Source organism: the organism of the source record quoted next, unplaced genomic scaffold (genome assembly GCF_019419815.1).
Source record: "Pyrus x bretschneideri cultivar Hongxiangsu unplaced genomic scaffold, Pyrus_bretschneideri_v1 Contig11, whole genome shotgun sequence".
Taxonomy (NCBI): domain Eukaryota; kingdom Viridiplantae; phylum Streptophyta; class Magnoliopsida; order Rosales; family Rosaceae; genus Pyrus; species Pyrus x bretschneideri.
The window spans coordinates 497,032-522,514 of record NW_025999402.1 but is presented as its reverse complement, the minus strand read 5'-3'; the positions used below and the strand labels follow the sequence as shown (position 1 = coordinate 522,514).

At 34.8% G+C, this 25,483-nt stretch overlaps 1 protein-coding gene and 1 long non-coding RNA gene across 2 annotated transcripts; one reads left to right on the top strand and one right to left on the bottom strand.

Annotated features, from left to right (window-relative positions):
• Window positions 1–1,101: 1,101 nt before the first annotated feature.
• On the bottom strand, window positions 1,102–14,479 carry LOC125472272. The gene is made up of 3 exons (XR_007254196.1): window positions 14,135–14,479; window positions 1,911–1,949; window positions 1,102–1,781 (listed from the first exon to the last, which is right to left on the bottom strand). It is a non-coding gene; the product is annotated as an uncharacterized LOC125472272 (long non-coding RNA).
• Window positions 14,480–17,854: 3,375 nt separating this feature from the next.
• On the top strand, window positions 17,855–24,864 carry LOC103965742. Its single transcript, XM_009378809.3, is given in 20 exon segments — window positions 17,855–18,174; window positions 18,264–19,179; window positions 19,281–19,349; window positions 19,438–19,636; window positions 20,375–20,459; window positions 20,650–20,718; window positions 20,848–20,929; window positions 21,027–21,086; window positions 21,185–21,237; window positions 21,392–21,506; window positions 21,508–21,571; window positions 21,963–22,146; window positions 22,441–22,498; window positions 22,605–22,661; window positions 22,741–22,986; window positions 23,389–23,450; window positions 23,598–23,654; window positions 23,747–23,840; window positions 23,956–24,097; window positions 24,444–24,864. Coding segments are annotated over 18 exon segments (2,436 nt in total). The 5' UTR covers window positions 17,855–18,174; window positions 18,264–18,435; the 3' UTR covers window positions 24,094–24,097; window positions 24,444–24,864.
• Window positions 24,865–25,483: the final 619 nt, after the last annotated feature.

The following is a 25,483-nucleotide window of genomic DNA, read 5'->3' as shown; positions in this document are numbered from 1 at the left end:
CAGTGTTTTAGATGTTTCAGTTTCGCTTTTTTAGTTTATATGTAAATTGATTCTTCAACACATCTCATAAAGAAAATGAATATGCGTCTAAATTTTGTGAGTAAAAATATTAACTGTCTAGCTTCGATGCTGCACTTTGAACTAATGATGCACTTTGTACTGATGCTGCACTTTGTATATTAATTATGGTTCTACTTTCTGTTTGTAAATTGGTTATGCACATAAATATGTTGTAGAAAAAGAAAAAAGGAATCTGCATCAAGCTTGTGTTAAAACAATTATGCATCTACATTTTGCGTTAACAACCAATTATGCATCTACCTTGTTTGCTAAGTGATGCTGCATCTACTTGTGTGCTAAGTGATGCTGCATCTACTTGTGCACTAAGTGATGTTGCATCTAACTTGTGCGCTAAGTGATGCTGCATCTAACTTGTATGCTTAGTGATGCTACATCTAGCTTATGTGTCTAGCATCTACCCCTTTGCATCTAGTTTGTCATTTATATAACTTCATATTATTTGATTAAAAATTATTCTCATTATTGTTTCATTTTTTTTATGAAGATGTCGCCAAGAGTAAAACATTATACAACCAAATAGAAATCACCTAAAAATCCTTCTGCCGTGAAGTGTCAGGCAACAGATGATAAGTATGTTCAAATAAGACTGAATCTTATGGCCTTTGAAGAACTATTATAAAAGCTCAAGCCAAAACTTGATGAACAACCAGAAATCTTGGCATTCATATATAAGTCACCTTTTGGCAGACTTGTGAAAGCTTACGTAAAAGGTGAATTGCAAATGAAGAAATCCGAATAGGATGTCATACATATAGCGAACTGGTATGACATTGAAAAAGGATGTTCAAATTCAAAAATGGATATTGTCAAGTAAATGCTGATGATGTCCAACGCATATTCGAGATCCCAAACCGAGGCAGAGAAGCCCCTCAGTCAAGAAGAGACTCAAGAATCCCAAAGCCGAAAGAAAGCAGATTTGTTGATAAATACTTCTCAGAAATGACAAGAATCGGTAGAAGAAAAATTGCACAAGCAATTCAAGTTGCATTTGATGCTGGGACAACTGAAGGGGATCAAGATGCAGCCTACCTTATAATTTTATATTTACTCAATACAAATCTGCTTGGGAGCTCAGCAGGGAAACTCCCTTGGACTTTGGCCAAGAATTACAACTCCATCAATAACATAAATCAGCACAACTGGGCCAAGGAATCAGCAAGATACTTGATGGAATCAATCGATAGAACACATAAGAGAAAAAGAGACAAACAACCAACCATTAGTGACGTTATTGTACTTTTACTGGTAAGTAAACAAAAACTAATTAAAAAAAATCAGTTTTTGTCTTATTTTACAAAAATATACAAATCTCTAACTTTTATTTTGTCTACAGTATTGGATTTGTGATCATAGCACAATCATCAAACCAATATAAGGCAAGGAGAAACGCTTGCAAACAACAGTAAAGTGGGATTTGGCAGTTCTACATGAAAAAATCTATAAAAAAAAAAATGAAAATTTGGACGTAAAGCTGATACTGCATGTACTTTTATGTAAAACATGATTCTACATGTACTTTGTGTGAAAAGATATACAACATTTGTGATTCTGCATGTGCCTGTTGTGTGTTGTTTTCAAACAAAGTATAAAAAAAATATAACTCTTTAACCTTTCACAGATGGACAATGCAAAACCAATTGAGAAGTTAGTTGAACAACGCTTAGAAGATGACGACGACGATGACTTTTTTGATCATCCACCTGCATCAAAAAAAGAGAAAAATGGAAAAGCAAGTAGCTAAGAAAGGACAAAAAGCCAAGGAGCTAAAGCGTAAAAAAAATTTGTGCTTGAACATGAAGATCCTGAAGAAGATGAAACGGTAGTAGGACCTGAGCAAGTTGCCAAGAAGGATGAAACCGTAGTGGCACCTAATGGTCAAAAAGGTGATGTTGATGATGAGATGATTGGCGTTCAACAACAAGATGATAACAATGATGATGAAAGAACTATTCCAGATGTGCCAGAAAAATGCAATGATCAAATAGATGATGAAGATATTCAAATGACACCGGCTGCGTGGAAGATAAAAACACAAAGCCAAGACAAGCTAAAAAGTCAAGACGATGACCCAACAGACAAAATGGTAAATCCAAAAAACAAAAACAAGCTAATTCTGTTTAAAATTTGTTTATATTTTTTATAAAATCATGAGTTTGCCATAAAAAAACATTAAAAATGTCATCAACTGAATGCTTCTGGTATAACTGATGATGTATACTAAGTTTGGTATAACTGATGTTGCATGCTAAATCTGGTATAACTGATGTTGCATGCTAAGTCTGGTATAATTGATGCTGCATACTAATGTTTCATCACTGATGCTGGATACTAATTCTAGTATAAGTAATAATGCATGCTAAAAACTTATATAAGTAATGATGCACATTGAAAAAAATGTAAAAACAATGCTCCATACTAATTATTGTATAACTAAAATAATGAATAATAAAATTTGATTCCTATTCTTGATTCTCCTATAAATGATGACGCATGATTATTCTGCTATAACTTGAAGCTTTGTGATTATAATCCATAACTGATGCTGCATAATTATTCTGCTATAAAACTGAAGCTTTGTCATTATAATTCATAACTGATGCTGCATACTAAATCTTTGTATAAGTAATAATCCATAACTGAAGCTTTATCATTATAATCAATAACTGATAATGCATATTAAATCTTTGTCATTTAATTCTTGATTTTGAATACTATCAGGGGGGAAAGGGTGGAGAACAAAATGAAAATGAATATCACTTTGACACACTGGTTGTGTTCTAGGTGTTGATCATTTATGATGCCTTGATATTCATGTTAGGGAGTTGAAGCGCAGACCTCAAGTGAGTGGGTTTTTTCCTTCTTATAGTGTGTGTGTGTATATATATATATATCTATTTTTTAAATACTATGATATGGTTGAGTTTTAGATTGCATCATGGCATATCCATATGCATATTACCTGTAAATAATTGTTGTGAATGCTTTGAAATGCTAAGGTGAACGAGGGACGAGCGGGTAAGTCCAGGTAAGGTTATGTGGTGGATTGAAATGGTTGAATCAATTTGGCATGCATATGTTCATATAGTGCTCATCATTGCTACACCCCAGTGTTAGTGCTCCCGCCCATGGCCAGGGCACAACCTTCACGTGTATGTTCACCTCCTGCACCGCACGTTCGCCTTGGATCCAAGTAGGTGCTAGCCTGTCGTACAGACTACATTCGGCAGTTCCAACTCGTTGGTGGCTCGCTCATAGCGCCAGCTTCACGTGATCGTAACATTAGAGCGTTTATTATTACACCTAGCATGTCGTATAGGTCACATTAGGTGAGTCCAACTTGTGTGTTAGCATAGTCTGATGAGCAATAAGTGCAATTGTACAGGTCACATTAGGTAACTCCATCTGATATGCCAGTATAGATTACTAAGCACATGATCATATCTATATTACTGTTGAGCTATTCTGCTGTGGTATATTTCTGGACTTACAGTTAGCATGCATTTGATTTTCATACTTATACTTAGTATGATATTTTGGAAACTATACATGTTTTACGGTGATGGGTTTATCGACGAGGATTCTTAGTGAATCTCAATATTGGTGGCTACTTCCGAGGGTATAATCTTTATCCACTCTATTGTACTTTACTTATGCTCTGACGTCACGTGTGAAATTGGTTCATTCCCGCTCACCAGCGCACTCTTATATTTAGGCACTTTTAGGTTTAAATTTATTCACATTTTCCACATCACTACACTTTATGGTTTCGTCACCTTCCAGGTGTCGGCCAGCACAGCTCGATTCAGAGTCCTAGTGGACATATCGGGTCGGGGTGTGTCAGTTTGATAGTCAGAGTATCTTTGGAACCCAAAGTCCAAGATGACCAAAATGTTGCACATGATTCTGCCTATCCAACTGTTGAAAATGAAGAAAGAAATGAGGACATCACAGACATGAACGCGACTAAAATTGATAGGTTGATCAGTAACGTGGTTAATTTCCAAACAAAATAGGTAGTACAAAAAGAGGCTCAAAGTACATCAATTGAAGAATCAATTCCTCTAGTGCAAGAAGTGACAGTGCAAAAGGAGCCTCCAAGTACTTCAATCCAATCATAAGTTCTTGTAGTGCAAGAAGAGATAATGAAAATAGTGGCTCCAAGCACCTCAATTCCTCAAATCCCAGTTCACCTATATGGACAAGAGGCAAATGCAGAATCAGTCCTCCACTACCAGTTCAAGCTAAGGAACAAGAAGGAAATGCAGTATCTGTTCCTCAGCTGCTAGTTCACGCCGAAGAGTCAACAATCAAGACAAGGAAGCAACAAACATTTTATGAATGGCTTCTTGCTTCATTACGAGTGAAGAAAAATGAGAATGTGAAAATTTAGAAGAGGAATTATCATACGAAGAACTTCCTCAAAGCTAAATAGATCTTACAGAGTACTGGAAAATGAGGGCAAAACTTCGACTTTAGATGTTGAATAATGCTATCAACACATGCCACTTCAAGAATTTTGTTATTGAGAAAATTGTTGAAAAGAATGATGCTTTGCAAAACAATAATAAGAACTTGCAAAAAAAAAAACAAGAAGTTGGAAAAAGAGAATAAAAAAAATTAGAAAAACAAAAAAGTGAACTCAAGAAGAAGAACACTGCATTGGGGTAGCAAAAGAAAAAAATGGAAAGAAGAAAAGAATGAGTTGCAAGAAAAGAACAAGGGATTGTTGAAGGAGAAGAATGACCTTGAATGGTAGCAAGAAAAGTCCTACAAGAAGCATTGTGAACTAAATGCAATAAACAAAAAAAAAAGAAAATGGAAAAAATAAGAGAGAAATTTCAAATTCTAAAAGTTGAGAAGATTTCTCTAGAAAAATTGGTGAAGAAGCAACAAGAAGAAATTTATCAGCTAAACAAGATCTTGGGTTTCATCAATGAGGTTGAAACAGAAAAAGAAGAGAAAACTGATAAACCTGTTCATCAAGATTCTGCTACTAATTCTGCTACTGATTCTGCAACTGAAAGCGAAGCTGTTAAAACTGGGGACAATATCGTAATCGCCTCTAATCACGAGGTAGATATCTAGTCAAAACAGGTTATGCAAACTCCAGAAAAAGTACCAATAGAATCTCAAATACCTGTTCAACCTCAAACTTGAACAATGGTCAAACGCATCAAGCAAAAAGCGAAAAAAAAAAAAAAAAAAAAAAAAAAAAAAAGGGATATGCATTTCTATTACAGTGTCATGGAGAAAACAAGAGAATCAAATGAGTGAAAAGGCTATCTAGCATACTTTCTCCTACCCACAATGGACAAAAAATTCATCAACATTTTCTGGGAAAAAGCACCAGTGTAAAAAAAATTTACAACTAATCTATAATTTCTGTTTTACTTTAAAATACTGATTCTGCATTAACATATTTCTATGTATATTGTATTTCAAGGACATATATTGGTCATCAACTGCAAATGAGTTCAGCTACTATGACAATATTGTGATGAAATAAGATATGGATGGATTCCTTAGAGATGACAGAGTTACAAATACTGTGATTGATGTACACAACTACATTTTCAGGATCAAGAAAGCAATTTGGATCATAAAAAATTCTACTTCTCGGTCAATCTCTTTGTAAGTTATAAATATTAAATTTAGATAAAATCTATTCAATTTCATTGAAACTACATATTGATACTGCATATTGATGTTTCATACACATGTCCACACTGATGATTCATACTAATTATGTTCTGGATAAACAAATGAATTTCATCAACTATGAAAATGACGAAGCCAAGATGAAAGAATTAAAGCACAGTTTAGGGGAAGAATCAAACGAACAAATGGGAGTTGTGTGAAAAATCTTTATACTTCTTCTAAATCACGAACACTACACATTGCTTGTGTTTGACACAGCAGAGAAGCATTTCAATTTTTACAACTCTAAAAGAAAAAACCTCCAAGAATGTGAAACAAACATGCACAATGACAAAGCATATAAAGTGGTAAATCAAAATTCATTTTCACTTACATTTTTAGTGATTTCCTAGTACATTTTTCAAAAATACGCTTAAAATGTATACAGGTCAAAATGGTTGAAGAATGGTACAATAACAGAGACAGATTATTCCATTTTCCAATGAATGAAAGGGAAAGTTCAACAAACAACTACATCCGAATGAGCCCTTCAAATGCAACTTTTGAGATGGATGAAGATAAACAATGTCCAATCCAGCTTGAATCGTAAGTATAATTGTGTATTTTGATTGTTTTAATTGAATTACTGTTCTTGGTTACATATTTAAGGTTAAACTAATTTTTGCGATGAATAAGATAGTAAAATGATTTTGACTAAATATTAATGTTGTTGGAATCCTTAAAATTTGTTGATTATGAATAAATGTTCAGTGATAAAATGATTGTAAACCAATCATTAGATTCCATATAAAAATACTAATTTTGCATACTGAATGAGTCTACTATAACTGATGATGTCTGCTTTAACGGATACTGCATGCTAATTCTATTCTTTCATAACTGATGATGCATCAGTCTGCTTTAATTGATGCTGCATCAGCCTGCTTTAACTGATGTTGCATCAATCTAATTTAACTGATGCTAAATGTTAATTATGCAAACTTATTTTACAGAGATGATTGTGATGTATTCGTACTGTACTACATCTGAACAATAGCAAAAGGCAGAAAAATGAAAAAGTATTTAACCAAGCAGGAAGTCAACTATGTGCGTCGTGATATTGCATCTCAAATAATACATTAAAGATTGAGCTGGAGCATGAAGTTTAAGGAGCAAAAATAAGCAGCTGAAGTAAAGGACAAACAAAAGCTATCTTGAACCAAAAATTGGTTCTCCAATACTAGTAGCTTCACTTAGGCAAGACAACACACTACTAGTAGAAACGATAGACTACATAAATGATAGGAGCATATTTATACGACTTAGTTAGCTTGTTTTCTTGCATTTAATTAGCTAAACTATGTTAATTATAGTGTTTAAAGTTATTTTCGTGCAATTTCAGGTTCTAAGGGCAAAGTATGCAAAAGGGTGCATTTTGGTGCATTTTGGAGTAGTTTGGGGCGTTAAATGGATTGCATATACTTGAAGCCAAGTAGATGGACGAAATTGAAGACCAAAGGAGGCCCTTTGTACCAGAAATTCACACCAACACATCCCATTTCAGATTGCATTCCAATCATTCCAGCCAAGCCACATGCACTCCCTTTAATTTATTCAACCTAGCTGTCAAAGCACATGCACATTCACCCTAATCATTCACATACACAATCTGCCATCATTCACACATTCATTCCACATGCATTCATCAACATATCTAGCTGTCACTCACATGCATTCCCTTCATATAAATCAGCCACATGCACCCATAATCATTCAACCAACTTTGCACATGCATTCATCATCATAACCTAGCTGTCATTCCACTTTAATCCACATGCATTCCCTTCACAAATCAGCCACATGCATCTCCCATCACCATTCCAGATTTCCACCAAGTTCCTAGCTGTCATATTCCCTCCTTTTCACCTATAAATAAGCATCCATTGCAGCCACAATGGATTCATTCCCATTCATTCTCATACACTCTTCCATATTCAGAAATTCATCCATTCATACACATTCACACCATCAAACTATCCTTAGACCTTGTGCAGCAACAAAGAGGAAGAGAAGAGGGCCTAAACGTTCATACAATTCAAGTTTGAGTTGTTGGAATGTTTAGGTGTTTCTTTTCCTTTGATTTCAATGTTTAATTTCAATTCTCTTTGTTTTGTACGTATGAGGAACTAAACCCCCCTTGGCTAGGGGGGGATTCGAAATATATGTTTATGCTTGCATTTTGATTTGATTACTTCTAATTGCGTTTCATAAGTTGTGGATTCAATTTGTTTAACTATTTGATTGATAACTTATTTATGTATGTTTATTGAGAGTGCACACTTAATTTTCATGCATGAATATGACGCTAGAATATAAGTGAGTTTCACCTAATAGTTACGAACTTATATTCACAAGTAGTGGAGGTTGCTTATAAACAATCGCGTTAAACGAATTCTTGGCATAAGTTTCATGCAATCATAGTAACGAATGCCTCGTCAACACTTATAATTTTCATAGAGCGTAATGATTCTTGCTTGTATCTCTATTATGCAATCATGTAGGGGACTTGTGGGGAATGTTTTGGGTTGTCGTATGCAATCATCCAATTCAATAACGTTAGGAAGATTTGAAGGTTAAATAGTGCATCACGGTTAACCTGGGGTGTTGAGAATTCATGGTTTATTGAAATGCAATTGGAAATCTTTTTATTATGCAAGTGTAACATGTGTAGAGATGAACCCCTTGATTAGCATCCATTCAATTCCATCACATTCATCTTTACAATCTGTTTTTAATTACAATCTGTGCATTTTAGTTAATTTCGTCAAAAACTCAATCCCCCTTTACTTTAGTGTCCAATATAGTTAGAAAGTGTCTTAGTTTGTGTTTCTAAGTGTTTTGATTCAAGTTATTACCCAAATTCGTCCAAAGTACTCAAAGTGCTCAAAACTGCCCAGAAAGTGTTTTTAAGGCAGTTTTGAGTGTTTTGGTGCTGTTTTGAGTCTTTTGGTTTGTTTTAGTGTTTTAAAGTTTAGTTTTGCATTCTTTGAGTCTAGTAGAGTGTTTTATATTGTGTTTTTACGTTTTTGAGTGAAATCCAAGTGATTAACAATCCCTCCTAATCCCCGGTCCTGAACGATCCCTACTTACATTCTATACTACAATTGTCAAAAAGAGGGTTAATTTGTGTGCGTATAATTCTCGCATCAATAAACATCAACAATTGGATTTGAAATCAATTTATTCACCAATAGAAGGGTTTAAATATCTTCATTGCACTCTAATAAACAGTTTGGTTCGCCTTCATATAATGAGTATTTCAACAGAAAGCCTCCTAATGACAAACTTGGAAACCTAAAAGTTAATTGCCCACATAAATTCTCATAACTAGTATGCGGATAAAACAGCAAAACTACTGCACAATTTTCATATACACACTTCAACACTTTAACAATGGACATGATCTACACCTCAAAATATAAAAACATAAAGTTATACTGATGCTGCATAGAAATAATTAGATATATATATGTATATACATTTTAAAATGTAAATCTAATAATCAATAAAAACTAATGTTGTACAAAAAGCTTTCAAAAATGATGAAACTCTTACAATATTATGTAAAATTGATGCTACATAAATGACAATAAAAAAATGTATAAGCACAAATATTAATAATATTCACCAAATACTAATCTAACTCATAATCCATTCCAATTCTAACAAATATATATGATAACTATACTGTAAAAAACAAAAGGAACTTCAATGAAAAATAAAAGCAGCAAAACGAAAAATCACCTTCGCCAAACACTCGATCAAATAAAATCTGAATCAAAATCTTCAAAACTAAAAAACCGTGACTGCAAAAAACAAAAACAATCCAAAAAAAAAAACTCAATGCGACCAATAAAAAACTGAAAAAATCAGAGACTCTTTCAAAATTTAAACCGAAATAAATTAAAAAACACACAACACTTCGAAAAATCTAAATTAGAACACATAAAATTCAGAGAGATAAACTTGAGAGAAACACTTACCTTCAAAGAAAACTTGAATGATTCCAATAGAAATTATGACAAGAGATAATTGACAAAGATGACGAGAGATAAATCAGAACATATAAACTTCAGAGAGAAAGAAAAACAGCAGAGAAACGAAAATATAATTTGAATGATTCGAATCGCCGCCGATCTCGTTTAACAGAATACGTAACTCCGTTTCTAATGGAAAAACAGGACATGATGTCATCTTACGCGGGTTAAAAAAATGTCATTTCTTGAAATGTTTAAAAAGTATAATCTCAATATATAATTAAGTATTGAAAGTATCCTCTACGTGTAATTTTTCCTTAATTTTATTAGTTTTAGTCATGTTTGGCAGGAGGCTAATTATGTCGGGAAAACATTTAGCCAATTATGCTCACTCTATCCCCTATGATGTAATTTGGATTTGTACCTCCCCTTCCTTCTAAAGAGTCATTATTAATAGTGTTTTTATATATTGATGGCCTTCGTGACCCTGTTTTTTTTTTTTTTTTTTTTTGAAGGTAATAAATTAGTTTTTATTAAAGGAAAAATAAAAAGTAAGTGCATTTCACATCACTGAGGATTTGAATCACTTTCCACTAACCATGCCACGAAGAATACACCAAGATCATTCTGCGTGTCTCTTGAGTTGTGACCTCAACAATTGATGGTTAACCAATCAGTCAACCGACCAAAAAGTATAAATTGGCCAAATCACAAAATATTGGGACGATTCGAAATTGTTTAACCTCGTAGCTTAATTTTAATAAGAGAACCGGCAAGTTTTCTAAAAATGTATAAAAAAAAAAAACTGATTCGACATATGGTTGAAGTTGCTCGTGCATAAATGGTTGAGGAGGAATTGGGTTGATGACACGTACGTAATTTTGTTGAACTTGTGCAGGTTGGGCTTAGTCAAGGGTATGTGATAAAATTTTTAAAATTGATTTCCTTGTTTTTGGGCTTGATTTGGTGAGTGAGATTCTCTTCGGATCTCTGTATGCAGAGTCTGTTGACCAAACAACCCTAACCATTCAAATTAATCCTTACGCTAGGAAGCAATTCTAACTTTTAAGGAGGGATGAAGAAAGGTGGTGGGAGATGTAGATGAAATGCAAAATGAAAGATGCAAAAAGTGAAACTAAAGACCCAAAACAATTTTATGTTTTCACTTTCAAGATTTCATTTTTGTTGATTCTTTATTTCATCCTCTCTCTCTCTCTCTCTTCGGTAACAAATGAAAAACCAAAAGTTACAAACAAAATAGTTATTAAATAGGCACTTAATATTATACAAGTGCCTAATAATATGCAAACTTGTATGAATGTATGAGTACATAACTAATCTGTCTACTACTATGATGATTGTGACTCTTTCCCTTCCTACTTCCTAGAGGTACTACTTCGGTGTTATTTTAACAGAAAATTGAGTCCATAATAGGAGTCACGAATAGACTCGGCCCACGCCCAATCTCTGGCTGGAACAACCCAGTCCCATTTTATATAAGGTTTTACTTAGGTCCAAGTGTTAATATTTTTCTTGATTAATTTGATAGGTGTTTTAAACTTGTGACTTCTTCCTATATAGAGAAGAAAAGTATCACTAAATCAATAACTAGTTTATTTTAATGGTAAGTTAGTTCATGTTATTTTAACAGAAAAATTAAGTCAAAGTTAAGAATCATCATTCAACCACTGCCTAATATTAGCCCAAGCCGAACTAGCCCCCATTTTATGTAGTGTTAGACTTAGGGAATTGATTTTCAGACACCTCTTTTAGCTTCTCATATACACTTCTTTTTTTATAGCCATCGAATTAAATAAATCAAACAAAATCAAGTGCCATGATTAAACAGGGATGCGTACAAGGCTAAAAAGAGTGTGTGAGAATCATTTCCCTAGACTTACTTGAGTTAAAACTAAGCAATGTTATATATATGGCATGAAGATAATATTTTAGTTAACTGTTTTCATAATCTCTACTGTAAGTCTGTAACGCATTTATCAACGTTCATGACAAATACTTGAGGGGTGTCTTGCCATCGTTGTAACTTTTATGTTTCTTGTTACAAAAGCTCGAGAAAAATTTCTTTGAAAAAAAGAAGAAAGAAAGGTCCTCGTTGATCCCGGCCCTTAGTCTTGTTGATTCATTTTTTGCATAAATTATTTTACAAATATTTTCTTTTTTGAATCAAAGTAGATGATTTTATTTTATTCTTAAGTGAGAAAGAGAGGGGGAAAAAAAAAGCGTTGGAGGGTGCAATGGAGCGGCGCCACTTAGTACTACGGTGGCGATTATGACAATTACACATATGGATTTCAATTTATTTTCAAAATATCCTCTATGATTTGGTTTTTAAATGTGAATCCACTCAAAAGGAAAGTGCATTAAAATTACATGTTGTGTACATGGTAAGAAATCTTTCTCGTAAGGTCGGTGACTCTATATATAGAGTATGCATTGCACTTCAACCTTCATGACTTAGTTCACTCACTTCTACAAAGCGTTAGTCTACACTAAATTAACCTAAACTATAAGAGGAGAATTAGAACTTAGGTGCAGAGAGAAAGAACACACCATTCTAACCAACTTGACTAAGTTAAGGTCTACACGCACAAGTTTTTTCATAGTTAGAATATATGTTGTTTCGTTAGTATAATGATTGCAAGGAAAGTGGTGGCTTGAGTGTGAAAATTGAAGTCAAAGGTAAACTGAGTTATGCCTGGCTCCTTGTATGCCACAAGCAGAAGCTCAATCTATTTCTTGATTGGCTACTACGAGTGGCGTACAGGGAGCCAAGCATACCCTCTATCTTTCTCTGTTTGAGTTGTCCTTCCATTGTTTGCATCATTTTGCTTTTTTGGAACCAATCTTAGCAAAAATGCAAGTGAATCCTCAAAAAGCACTTAAAGTGTTTCTTGCAAAAAGCACATAACTAGTACTTATTGTAGGAAGCACTTTTAAGTGTTTTTGGAACCCAAAAACATTTTCTTTAAAAGCGCTTTCAGCTATTTTAAAAATGCTTCGAAATGAATCCATTATTGTTTAGGAACTGAAGCTATACCCAAAAAAAAAAAAAAATTGTGAAGGGAATGAAATTAATTACATACTTAAGTTGAAAAAAATCCCTAATCCGCTACTAATTAAGATTTCCCATACCATACCAGACTTATTGTGATGACCTAAAATTCTTATTTGGAAGCTAATCACGGTGATAGCCCCAAAATAAAATCATGGTTAATCAATATTCTATTAACCACCATAAATCAAATTCGATTATTTTATGGTTGCATCTAACTTTCTTGTTAGACTGCCTATGTATCCTCAAACGGGATCAAGCCATCCGTATTTCATCATTCACTACACTCCGACGTTTAACACAGTACGTTCAAGCATAAAGCATGAACAAATGAAAGCAAACACAAGTAAACGCCTATTAGCAAGCATGGAAGTGAGTAATTACAATTCATTAACTTGGGTAGCATAGGCATGATTTTAATACAACTTATACTTCAAATAACAACACTAGTATAAAGCAAAGTAATTTAAAGAAAAACTCGGATAAGAATTGCATAATGTAGAAATAACACTCTTTTTCTATGCAAAAGTTGCATATAACTGTTTTGATCAAGCAAGTTTAAGCTCATAATGAACGCTCAAACCTGAACCAAATGGTACCATCTTAAATTGTTTTGGAGGCTTGTTCTGTGTACTTTAAAATCATATAATAGTAGTAGAGAACGGAGCCCTAAATTGAAAGTTAATGCCAACTATAAAATGGAGTCCCAAAACTGGAAATACAAAACTTGCTGCTGTCTGGCAGCCCTGTGACTCAACTTTGGACATAATTTTGATCAATCAAAATTCACCAGAATTAAGTGAAATCAGATGGGTTTTGATCACGGACATGTCTAATTTCAAAACACACAATATTAGATCAAAAGGAACTCACAAGGACATAGAAATCAAGAGCCAAAGTAGGCTACTTGAAACATAGTTTCTCTCTGCAAAATGAATAAGTTTTCTGCAATGTAGAACCCATACTCGTTTAATCCAATTTACAATTTCAGGGCAATCCCAAACCATCCAGGAATCATATTTAACTTCTATTTCAATGTGTTAGCTTACCCATATCATGCTTAATCTTCCTCTTTTAGCCAAAGACTACAAACCATTCAATAAAATTAAAGTATGTACCATTTCTTGTTCTTGTCCTGCCCTCTAAACTCCTCCAAAGTTGTTCATCAACCTACCACTTAGCTACTAAGCTCTTAAATCAATGTCACCACCACAACTCCTCAACAAGAACACCAGAAATTCAAGCTAAACATATAAATCTCAAACTTGTTCGAAAATGAAACTTGAAATTCGGAAGATCCACTTACATATCCTGGAATTGCATGATGAGAGGAGTATTTTTCTCTCTTGGGTCGAGACCCATCTCGGGCGAGGTTGGCCGGAATCGGCGAAAAGCCCACGAAAACAGTTGAATCTTCTAGGCTTCAATATACGAGCACGCTTGGTTCCAGCATATGGTTTTGGTATCAAATTGAAGAGGGCTTCGCTATGAATACATAGCCTTCAACCGTGCGTGATTTCGTTGCCATATGAGAAAGTTATCATTTTTTTTTAGTGAAGAAGAATGAAGGGGTAGAACAACACAGCAGCTCCCTTGCTGCACCTGCCTGCCGGGGGAAAAGGATAAAAAAAAAAAAAAAAAAAAAAAAAAAAAAAAAACAAAAACAAAAGAAGCCTTTGGCTTCTAAAATACTTCCTCCCAAAATTACCATTTTACCCTCTAACTTTAAAAATTCGTAACTTATTCGTTCTAATTTCAAATCACATTCTGCTTGCGCTCAAGCATCTGTATCGAAACGTACTATTCGAATATGTAAATAAATCTGGAAAATCATGAAATGATCAAATACGTACGCGAGGAAATCAGTTTAATACAATAGGGCAATTTCGTCATTTTCCACTTAACGAAAAATTATACAACATAAATAATAATGAAATCCGGAAGCGGGATTTCACATTTTCCCCATTTAGATTTCATAACCATAAATCTATTTATTCTCGATTTACTCCACTTATTCATATATTTTAAATTTTCAGGGTATTACACTAATATCTTTCATTGTATTTTATCATATTTTTGCTGGGAGATAGACGCACATTTCTTATCCTCTTATACATAATACATCGTTGTTTAATTTCATGTTTGTTGTTTCAGTTTAATTTATTCAACTTTATAACCAAAATTTACAATGCATGCATATGTAAGTACTTTTTTCGGAACAAAGCAAGAGGAAACCATGCATGCATTGCGTGGTGACCACTCAATAGAAGGGGCGCTGAGGGAAAGTGAAAAGTGTAATCGCATAGGGCCCCAAGTGTGAAGGGCCCCCCAAAGAAAATTATGTCTAAAATTTTTATGTAATAATGCTAGGTATTAAGAAAAAAAATTGTTTTTATTAGCACTCTAAAATCTCATTATGCGCTCCTTATAAGTGTAATTTTTGTTTTCTAAATATAAAAATTTGGAGTACACAACAAGATATTTGAAGTGCCAATAATAACACCCTAAAAACGATTTTTTTTTACTATTATATAACAATGTTATATATTCAATATATTCAAGTGAAACTTTGAAGTTGGAGTTTTAAAGAAGCTTTTTTCTTGTTTGGTTGTTCAACATTGAAGTGCTTCTAATTATTTATTGAAAGTTATGTTTGTAGTTCTTTTTACTTATTATTTAATGACATTTATAAATTTACAAGTAGTGAGTCCTAAATTTGTTTTGATTTAAGTTATTACTTTCTAGTATTAATACATTGTCCTACTTTTATTTTTTGGAAAGCTATTAGAAGGAGGGCCCCTTTTATAAATTTTGCATAGGGTCCCCGAAAAGACCTGCCACTCGAGAAAGGATCCTCACTGAATCCTTCAACCACATTCGTTTATTGTACATCATGCAACCAATTTTCATCAGGTACTGTTTATATTTACTTTTAAATATAAAAATTTACAATAATTTTTTACCGCACAATGTACGATAAACTGATGGATCAGGCAAGGATCCTCAATGCTACCACTCAACAATGCATGCAACTCGTAACATGCTCTATCTTTCCGATTCATGGATCTCTTGATCTCAACTATTGCTTGTATAAAAAAATTGCACATTTATACAAGGAGGGGGAGGTACAAACACAAATTCTGTGGATGCTATTATTCGTGTTACTAGTGCCAAACCAATTGGTCCTGCTAATGTCTTGGTTGCTGAAGCTTATGGCCTAAAAATGGGTTTTCTTATGCGCGAATAATTAGGAGGTTTATCAATGTTCAAGGTGACTTGAAGCTCATTAATTGAATTTTGTGTTGCCTTCTTATTTCTTAGAAAATTAAAATTGTTGTTCATGATATTTTGTATTTAGATTCTACCTTTAATTTTATTAGTTTTAGTCATGTTTGGCGGGAGGCTAATTATGTTAGGAAAACATTTAGCCAATTATGCTCACTCTATCCCCTATGATATAATTTGGATTTGTACCTCCTCCTCCTTCTTAACAGTCATTGTTAAATAATGTTTTTATGTACTGATGGGCTTCGTAACTCTTCTTTCTTTCTTTTTTTCTTTTTTTTTAAAGGTAATAAATTAGTTTTTTATTAAAGAAAAAAACAAAAGTAAGTGCATTTCACATCACTGAGGATTTGAATCATTTCCACTAACCATGCCACGAAGATCATTCTACGGGTGTCTCCTGAGTTGCGACCTCAACAATTGATGGTTAACCAAACAATCAACCTATCAAAAAGTAAAAATTGGCCAAATGACAAAATATTGGGACGATATTCGAAATTGTTTACCTCGTAAGCTTAAAAACCGGCAAGTTTTCTAAAAAATGAAAAGGTGCGTGGTAGCAAAGATCTCTGAACTTTACTTCATATTTAGTTTTTTTCCTTGAATTCTCATATTAGTTTCTCCTGTCTTTTAACTTAATTCTGCGTTGCATGAGTGATCATTCCATCAATTTGTCTTTTTTCCATCCAATTTATGGGTATAATGACCCATATGGAAAAAAGTTTCTAATTTATTTAAAAGGAAACTTGGCTTCCTCAGGTCAAGGAGGAGTTACTCCTCAAAATATTTAGTAACCTAGTCACAAATTTCGTACTTATAATTGACATGTTACAAATCACTATGTAAAGATCATCTATAAAAAAAAAATCAATTAAAACTAAGATCGTTTCGTCAATCCCTAAGGACTTTTGATCATAAATACACAGTTTATGAATAGGTCACAAGGTAATAAAGAGGAGTTCCTTCTCAATCTTTGAGCAGCCAAGTCTATCTCCTAAAAAATTCAATTTTTTTTATTGTTTGGATGAACTTCCTATTTTATCTCTCAACTTAATAAAAAAATTGACGGAGTTAATGAAAAGACTACTAGTATAACAAATGACATAATTCGAATACGGGAGAAACTAGTAGTAGAATTTAGGGACGAAAACTAAACTCTTGGTATAGATCAGGAATTTTTAGGACAATTTAACCAAAGAAGAGAGAATGAGAGAATTCCTTAAAAACCCTAAGAAGCCCACTTAGGTAATTCAAACTCCTTATCAGCCCAGACTCCAAAGCCCACTTAATTAAGGTACTTATTTTATACCTGGCCCACACCCCTTCCATCTTTATCTTCCTTTTAAGAAAAAATAAAAATAAAATAAAAATCCATCATTGGGACAGTTGGCTGTGACAGTTAGGTTCTGTCCATTTTAAAAGTCGGTTATGACCCCCTCCAAAACCCTCTACACTTCCTCCGATGCCTCCACCTGTCTCATCAAACGGCTTAAATTCCATCTAACACATCACTCACGGTTGCTTACGCGCACCAAACTCTCAGAAATACAAAATTCCCGCAAAAAAAAGAAAAAAGCGGGACTCGCGGTTCCAGGTGCCATCACACGTGGCGCCACGCGGCGCAAATCAGTTGGCCAAAAAAGTGGGCCCGTAGGCTTTATCCACCTGCCGTCTCGTTTCTTCCAAAGAAACCCATTCGTCATCTTTTTATTTATTTATTTATCTAAATAAACTTGGCATTTTATCTGTCTGTCGTCCCTCAAAAGTTGAATCTGGAGCGCGAGCCAGGCTTTTTCATTTCGGTATTTTTGCCGCTCTGCACGTTTTCACCCGTTTCTCGAAACAGAATTGAAAAACCCTAACCCTTATCGCATCCCGCGCTATTTCCTCTCGCAGATCTCACTTGACAGAAACACCCTTGATTTGTTTTCTTGAATTTCAGATCCTCAACTTTCCGAATTCGATTCGAAAACGCTTTGGATCTCCGAGCTCCTCTTTCTTCTATCGGATTTCCAAGTCCTGTTCGATTTGAAATTTTCGGGTTTGGATTCGTAAGAGAAGGTTAGTTTGTTAATTTTTACTTGAAAATTGGTGATTCCGATGTTTTTGTTTTCGTTTTTCGTGTTTTTGATTCGATTCCTTGTTTTTAGGATTAAAAACTGTTTTTGAATTCTGGGGGAAAAAACTGTGGTTCGTGATTCGAGCTGGGGGAAATAGGATTCGTTTTTGGAATTGGGTTTCTGATTGAATGCTGTCTCAGTCGCACAGTGCTTGTTTTTGGAAATTTATCGAATTCGGATTCTTGAGTAGAGTTGTAGTTGGATGGGTGAAGAGGCAATATGTGTGGAGAAATTGAGAGATGGGGAAGTGGAAACCGAAAACTCCCCGAGAGCTGAATTGAAGCGAGAGCACGAGTGTCTCGGAGATGATAGCGGGGCAGACTCGTTTCCCAACAAGAAGCAAGTGAAGGACCATTCCAATGAGGATATACGTTCGGAAGTATCAAACCCTGTTGTGTCTCCGAAAGAGAATGGCTCCACTTTTCAGGACATTACTAGCCAACCTGCTGAATTGGTAAATAATAACCGAACAGAGTGCGGTGAAGTTGAGTCCTCAAGTTCGGGGAATTCGGGCTCTGAGGAGACCTTGAGCGATGGACAGTGTACTGTGAATGATAATTGCCAAATTGAGAACAAGACGAATGGTGATGTATTGACCTCTCGGGTTGTGGTTGAAATTCCTAAGCTTGCCAATTCATCTGGCATTCGCAAGATTACGTTCAAATTCAGCAAGAAAAAGGAGGATTATGACTCTTCACATGGAAATGCTTATCAGGAGTCCGGAATGGACTTTCAGGCAATGGCTAGTACGAGTAGGGAGTTTCCAGCAAGTTCATGTTGGAGGCAGTGCGCTGAGTCCGGCAACTTTCATCCTTGTACTTCTAATTGGGAGTTGGAAAGTTCTACTAATGTAGTTCCGAGCAGCTATCCTTCAAATGTTAAAAAGCTATTGTCTACTGGTATTCTTGATGGGGCTCGAGTGAAGTATGTTTCCTCCCCACCAAAGGTATTATATCAAATATATTGTTTTTTCTCTGTTGGATGTAATATCTGCTTGCAGTATGAATATTTTTTTTTCTTTAGAGGTTCTAATATAAATTTTAGCAGATAGAGCTACATGGAATTATAAGTCGCGGTGGTTATTTGTGCGGCTGCTTATCATGCAATTTCACCAGGGCAAGTTTACTCACTGTTTACATTGTTTTGAGTTTAAGTGCAATATTGCTTATAGGCTTATAGCTGATTGATTCAATGAAATGAGCAGGTACTCAGTGCATATGAGTTTGAGCAGCATGCTGGTGTCAAGACTCGGCATCCTAATAATCACATTTACATGGAGAATGGGAGGCCAGTTTATAGCATCATACAAGAACTGAAGACTGCTCCACTAAGCAGTCTGGATGAAGTGATAAAGGATATAGCTGGCTCTGCTCTCAATGAAGAGTCCTTCCGGATTTGGAAAGGTAATTTTTAAGCAGCAACGCTTTGCTGAGTTTTTTTTCTTTCCGAATTAGCTCTTCTCCCAATTATCGAATCAGTACTTGACTCACACACATAAGACTTATGGACCTGCAAAAGTGCAAATAACATCAGACCAAATCCATATCCACTTAGGTAGGATCTCAACTAGGCTCAACACAATATGGTGTATGTTCTGCATCAAAAGCTTTTGCACTTGATCACACTACCTTTGGTTGGGAACTGAATGAGCAATTTCCATAGGATGATGATTATGATGTGTATATATGTTTTGGACAGTAACTATTATTTGAAAATGAAGGAGGATAGGAAGGAAAGTGGTTGGGGAAGGAGGAGGAGGGCTTGTCAGAAGAAAACTTCTTTGCTTGGATTGAGCTTGATTCCAAGTTATGTTTGATTTCACCATCATTTTTCTCAACTTCCTTAGATAAATATCTTATATCTCAGATCCAGAAAATCTGACATTCATGAAGCTCATTTGTCATGTGCTTCATGACATTTTGAGGGTAGTGTAATATAATCAAATGAAAAGTTCACTAATGATAGAACATTTTAACAAATTTTGGGTTTTCAAAATGCTTATGTTGGAATACTGGAAGTGCTAAGGAAAAAGCGATCCACTGAAGGGAAACAAAATTGTGTCCGGTTGATATATATGTTATGTTAATGTGATATTGAGACCCTAATGTTCCTTTTTTTTTTTTATATAAAACATTCTGCAGCAACTCTTTATCGTATTGATGGAATGGCTGAAGTGGAGAAAAGACATCGTGTGAAGCTCCCTAAATTGCCTCATCCAATTCCCAGGTAATAAACTTAACAGATGGTACTCAGAATATAAGTCCATTGAATTTGTTAGATTAATGTAACGGTGATTGAACTTAATTTAATTACAGGCTAATGGAACATTTTAGATTCTTTTACCATTGTATTTGTCATTCAGATTAAGATAACTTGTTTTTTGCATGAAAAAACTGAAACTGTATATGCTGTGCAGACCAAGCTTCCATAATCCTTATGAAACTATGAACCAGAAGAAAATCGCTGAAGGTGGCAATAGGAGAAGGTTCATCTCATCCCTTTGCCCCCTTTTCCTGTTGTGATTCTTTGTGAGTTTTTTTTTTTTTTTTTAACAAGATACTGTCTTGATAAAGGGTGAGTTTTGTTTGATTCGGAAATTTCTGCTGGTTGATAGGGATAATGATCTTCACCGGTTACTATTTATGCCAAATGGACTTCCAGATGGAGCTAAATTGGCATACTATGTCAAAGGGCAGGTAATTATATAGATAATAGTTATCATGATGATGCTGATTTCAGGTGTCGATGCCTGTAACTTTTGATCTTTAAATGATTTTATGCTTTCATTCCCAGAGATTACTTGGTGGCTATAAGCAAGGAAATGGGATAGTCTGTAATTGCTGTGACAAAGAGGTAAATACTGAGCTGCACAGACCACATCAAATTTAAGTCCTGCATATTGGTCTAGCCCCTCCTTCCCCTTTCTCTCATGTCAATCTTACTGTAAACAGATAAGCCCTTCACAGTTTGAAGCTCATGCTGGAATGGCTGCAAGGCGTCAACCGTGAGTAGCTTCTAAAGAGCTTTGGCTGCTGTTCTAATTTTTTAGTGTGTCATGTGTAGATAATTTATTTCATTTTGCAGCTACCATCACATCTATACTTCCAATGGATTGTTGTTTAGTGTGCCATGTGTAGATAATTTATTTCATTTTGCAGCTACCGTCACATCTATACTTCCAATGGATTGACGCTTCATGATATAGCCATGTCATTGGCCAATGGGCAAAACCTGACAATTGGTGGCAGTGATGGAAATGATGATATGTGTGCCTGTATGTGGACATGATACAGGGGATTTGATTTTCTGTGATGGATGCCCTCGTGCTTATCATTCAGGTTGATATTGTTTATAATTTTTGGTACTTGATTTTAGTTTTGGATGTATATATTTGTTCTTTGTCCTTAAGTCTTGCTCATCAACATTTAAGATCACATTTTGATATATTCCGTTTTGTTCTTTCCCCGGTTGAACTGAAAATTTAGTGGTTTGATGAATGCTTTTTGATCCACATCACTGTCTTCTCAATCTAATGATAGGAAGTATTGTCCCCATGCTAATATTACTCATGTTTGAAAAAAAAAAAATATATATGAATTCTTTTGTTGGAAACAAAGTCATCATATATATATTGATGTTGTTAATAATTTTAATATCCCTATGAATCAATCAAGTTAGTAGTTGTTAGGTGTTTCATTTTTTTTGGGTCTAACTTTGTTTATATTGCAGCTTGTTTAGATTTACCATTGGTTCCTCAAGGTGATTGGCATTGTCCAGATTGTAGAGATAAGTTTGAACCTGGTAAAAAAGCTCCTGCCGGGGAATCTTCAAATATTGGAAGACCTATTGTAATACGTTTGACAAGGGTCTTCAATGCACCTGAGTATGAAATTGGTGGCTGTGTTATTTGCAGGTTCGTTCCTCTTGTGTATAAATTCCATTCATTTCTTGTGTGCATTTTAAGTAGCCTGACATGAATGAAGGTTTTCACAAAGTTGGTTAAATTTTGATTCTGTCACATCATGCTCAACACCCATGTCTACAAACTATTTTGTTGGAAATTTGGTACCCTGGTTTCTAGGCAATTTCTTGCAGTATTTTTTTATTTATAATATCTCTCGAGGACTATTGCGATATAATTTCTTTACTTGATGTTTGCCATTTGGTTATCACTCATAGGTGCTAACATATTATTTTGTATTTTTAGGAGCCAAGATTTCAGTGCAGCTTTATTTGATGAACGAACGGTTATAATCTGTGACCAGGTATGATTTAACATTTTCGCTCTTTTGATCACATTCAACGAGAGTTTGTCAAAATTTTCTCTCTTTAGTTATCTTTGTTTTATTCTTACCATTGATTCTTGTTCAGTGTGAGAAGGAGTTCCATGTTGGTTGCTTGCGGGACAGTGGATTATGTGACTTAAAAGTATGTTCTGAATGTTGTGGTGGTTAAATTTTTTATATTTTCTTGGATGCTAATTTATATTTTATGCGTCTTACTGCAGGAACTCCCCAAAGATAAATGGTTTTGTTGTGATGACTGTAATAGGATTCATGCAGCTTTACAGAATTTAGTATTCAATGGAGCAGAGCGTGTTCCAGCTCCATTATCAGATACAATAATCCGGAAGCATGCAGATAGAGGTTTGTTTATTGACGGAGTGGCAGATGTTCAATGGCGAGTTTTCAGTGGAAAGAGTCGCTATCCGGAACACCTACCCTTTCTTTCAAGGGCTGCTGCTATTTTTCGAGTAAGTACATATATGTGCGTTGGAATTTCTACCCTTATTCTTTCACACTCTTTAATGCCTTCCTATTAACGTATGGCACTGAACTTGGACTTGGTGTTTTATTCTTTCCCATTTTTATGTTTAAAATCCCCAAAGAAGTAGAATTTACTTAGAACTGGTAACTTATGTTTCAGAGCATCAAAATTTATACAGGATGAATGTATTAAGGGAGTGGCTTCTCTCATTTATCACTTGGCGTTCTAGATTAGGCTTCCTATCTAAGTTTTAAGTATTTTTCTGTCACTTGTTAGTTGTCAATTGTGTATATACGATATGTTGTCACTTAATTTGGTTGTGTGGACAAATTTATACTGAATAGTTATCAATGTTGTCACCTTCAAATTGATTGTGCTCAATTGGCAGGAGTGCTTTGACCCTATTGTTGCACAGTCTGGTCGCGACTTGATCCCTGTTATGGTATATGGGTAAGTGGTAGTTTTTAATTGTTCTGCTGATTTTTAGTTTTTTGTTGCTTCCTGGAATTAGGTATTTTTGTGTAGCGTTTGTTCATCCAATGTAAAATTTCTATGACTAATATTATGAAATCAATTATTTTTCCCGGCATGTTTCAGGAGAAATATTTCAGGTCAAGAGTTTGGAGGCATGTACTGTGTTGTTTTGATAGTGGGGTATGTTGCTCCTCTGGTGTTAGTACGGATTGTAGTATTTGATGGTTTTGTCACACCATTTCACACTAGTAATAATTTTCGTTTATGTCCAGATCTGTTGTTGTATCTGCTGGTCTCCTTAGGGTTTTTGGTCGGGAGGTTGCTGAGCTTCCGATCGTTGCTACTAGTAGAGAACATCAAGGAAAAGTGAGTATGATTTGGAATTTGCTCTTGTTTATTCGATAATACTTTAATGTTTTTCCTTTTCTATGAAAATTACCCTTTTTTGAAGTTTGACGTCATTGTTTTTTGGTGTTTTTAGGGTTACTTCCAAGCACTATTTTCATGTATAGAGAGGTTACTTATTTCCCTGAAAGTGGAAAAACTGGTTCTCCCCGCGGCTGAGGAAGCCGAGTCAATCTGGACGAGGAAGTTAGGATTTAGAAAGATGAGAGACTGAGCAAGTAAGTGTATACAGTTATTTGAATTGCAGATAGTGCGGAGTTGGAGAGAAATTGATTTTTCTGGAACAGGATCCTCTCCTAATCTAAGGATGAGGATCCTCATGACCATGAGATGTGGACCGTTGGATAAAAATCCAACGGTTATAATTATTATAACTTTAAAGGGATCCTTCTGTTTGTAGCCGTTGGATAAAAATCCAACGGTCCACATCCCTTGGTCATGAGGATCCTCATCCTTAGATTAGGAGAGGATCCTGGTCCGATTTTTCTAACTTGGTATTACAAAGCAGGCTGTTCTTGTTTTAACTTTTAACATTAACAGCTTAATTTTTTTCTTATTTTCCAGTTATCGAAATACATGAGAGATGTGCAGTTGACAATTTTCCGAGGGACGTCAATGCTAGAGAAGGCAGTGAAGTTGACGGATTGAAAACTTGCCAATCTCCCAAAGTTCCGCACGGCAAAATTAGATGTAGAAAGTGTTTTATTTGTGTTGTTTTTTTTTTCATATCTTTTCAGTTAGCGCTTGACGTCTCCTGTAATATCGCTGCTATTTTTAGTTATGCTAGTGATTCGCCTCTCCAATAAGCAGCAGTTTGAGGATTTTAGAGAGTAAAAGGAGGAAGAGGAGTAGGAACAATGTATGTAAAGAGAGAAAAGAAAAGAAATTGCACGCTGACCTTTTATCCTGCACGCATGCGATGCCACATTTGTTTTTGTTACTGTATGACAACATTGTTTGCCATAATTCCCATTTGAACGGTTAATTTGCTTCTAGTACTTTTGGACTTAATACAATGAATGGTAACTCATGTAACATAAAAGTGGTCACAAAGCCGGTAGTTACGTACTTATCTCAAATCTTGATTCATATTAGTTTGAGAAGCCTCATAATATTATTCAAGACTACCTTTTTGAAGATTGTAATCTTTTATGATCTATCAATAAAATTACGATTATTTCTTGTTTAGTGTTTTTTTATTATCAATTTTTGTTAAGCATTAGTGATCAGTTCTATTTGTGCATATTTTCAAAACTATTAAGATTTGTTTATGCTAGATTAGGCTACAATTGCATTTCACAAAACCATGAATCTGATTAGATTTGCAATTGGTGATTCCAATATTACACTCCCATAAACTTCCACATCCAGAAATTTTGAGTGCGACGGAACCACTTGACCATCGAGCAATAATGTGGTTCAAATTTGGTATTAGCGAGAATCGAACCTAAAACCTCTCACTTACAAATTAAAAGAAATACTATTACACAGTAGTACTAAATGACATTTAAACTTAATTAAACTTGTGACATTCATTTTTGCGGAAACCTCCGATTGGGTTAAAGCCCGGTCGGGCCTATGGGTTTTGCACAAAGTATAGGAGC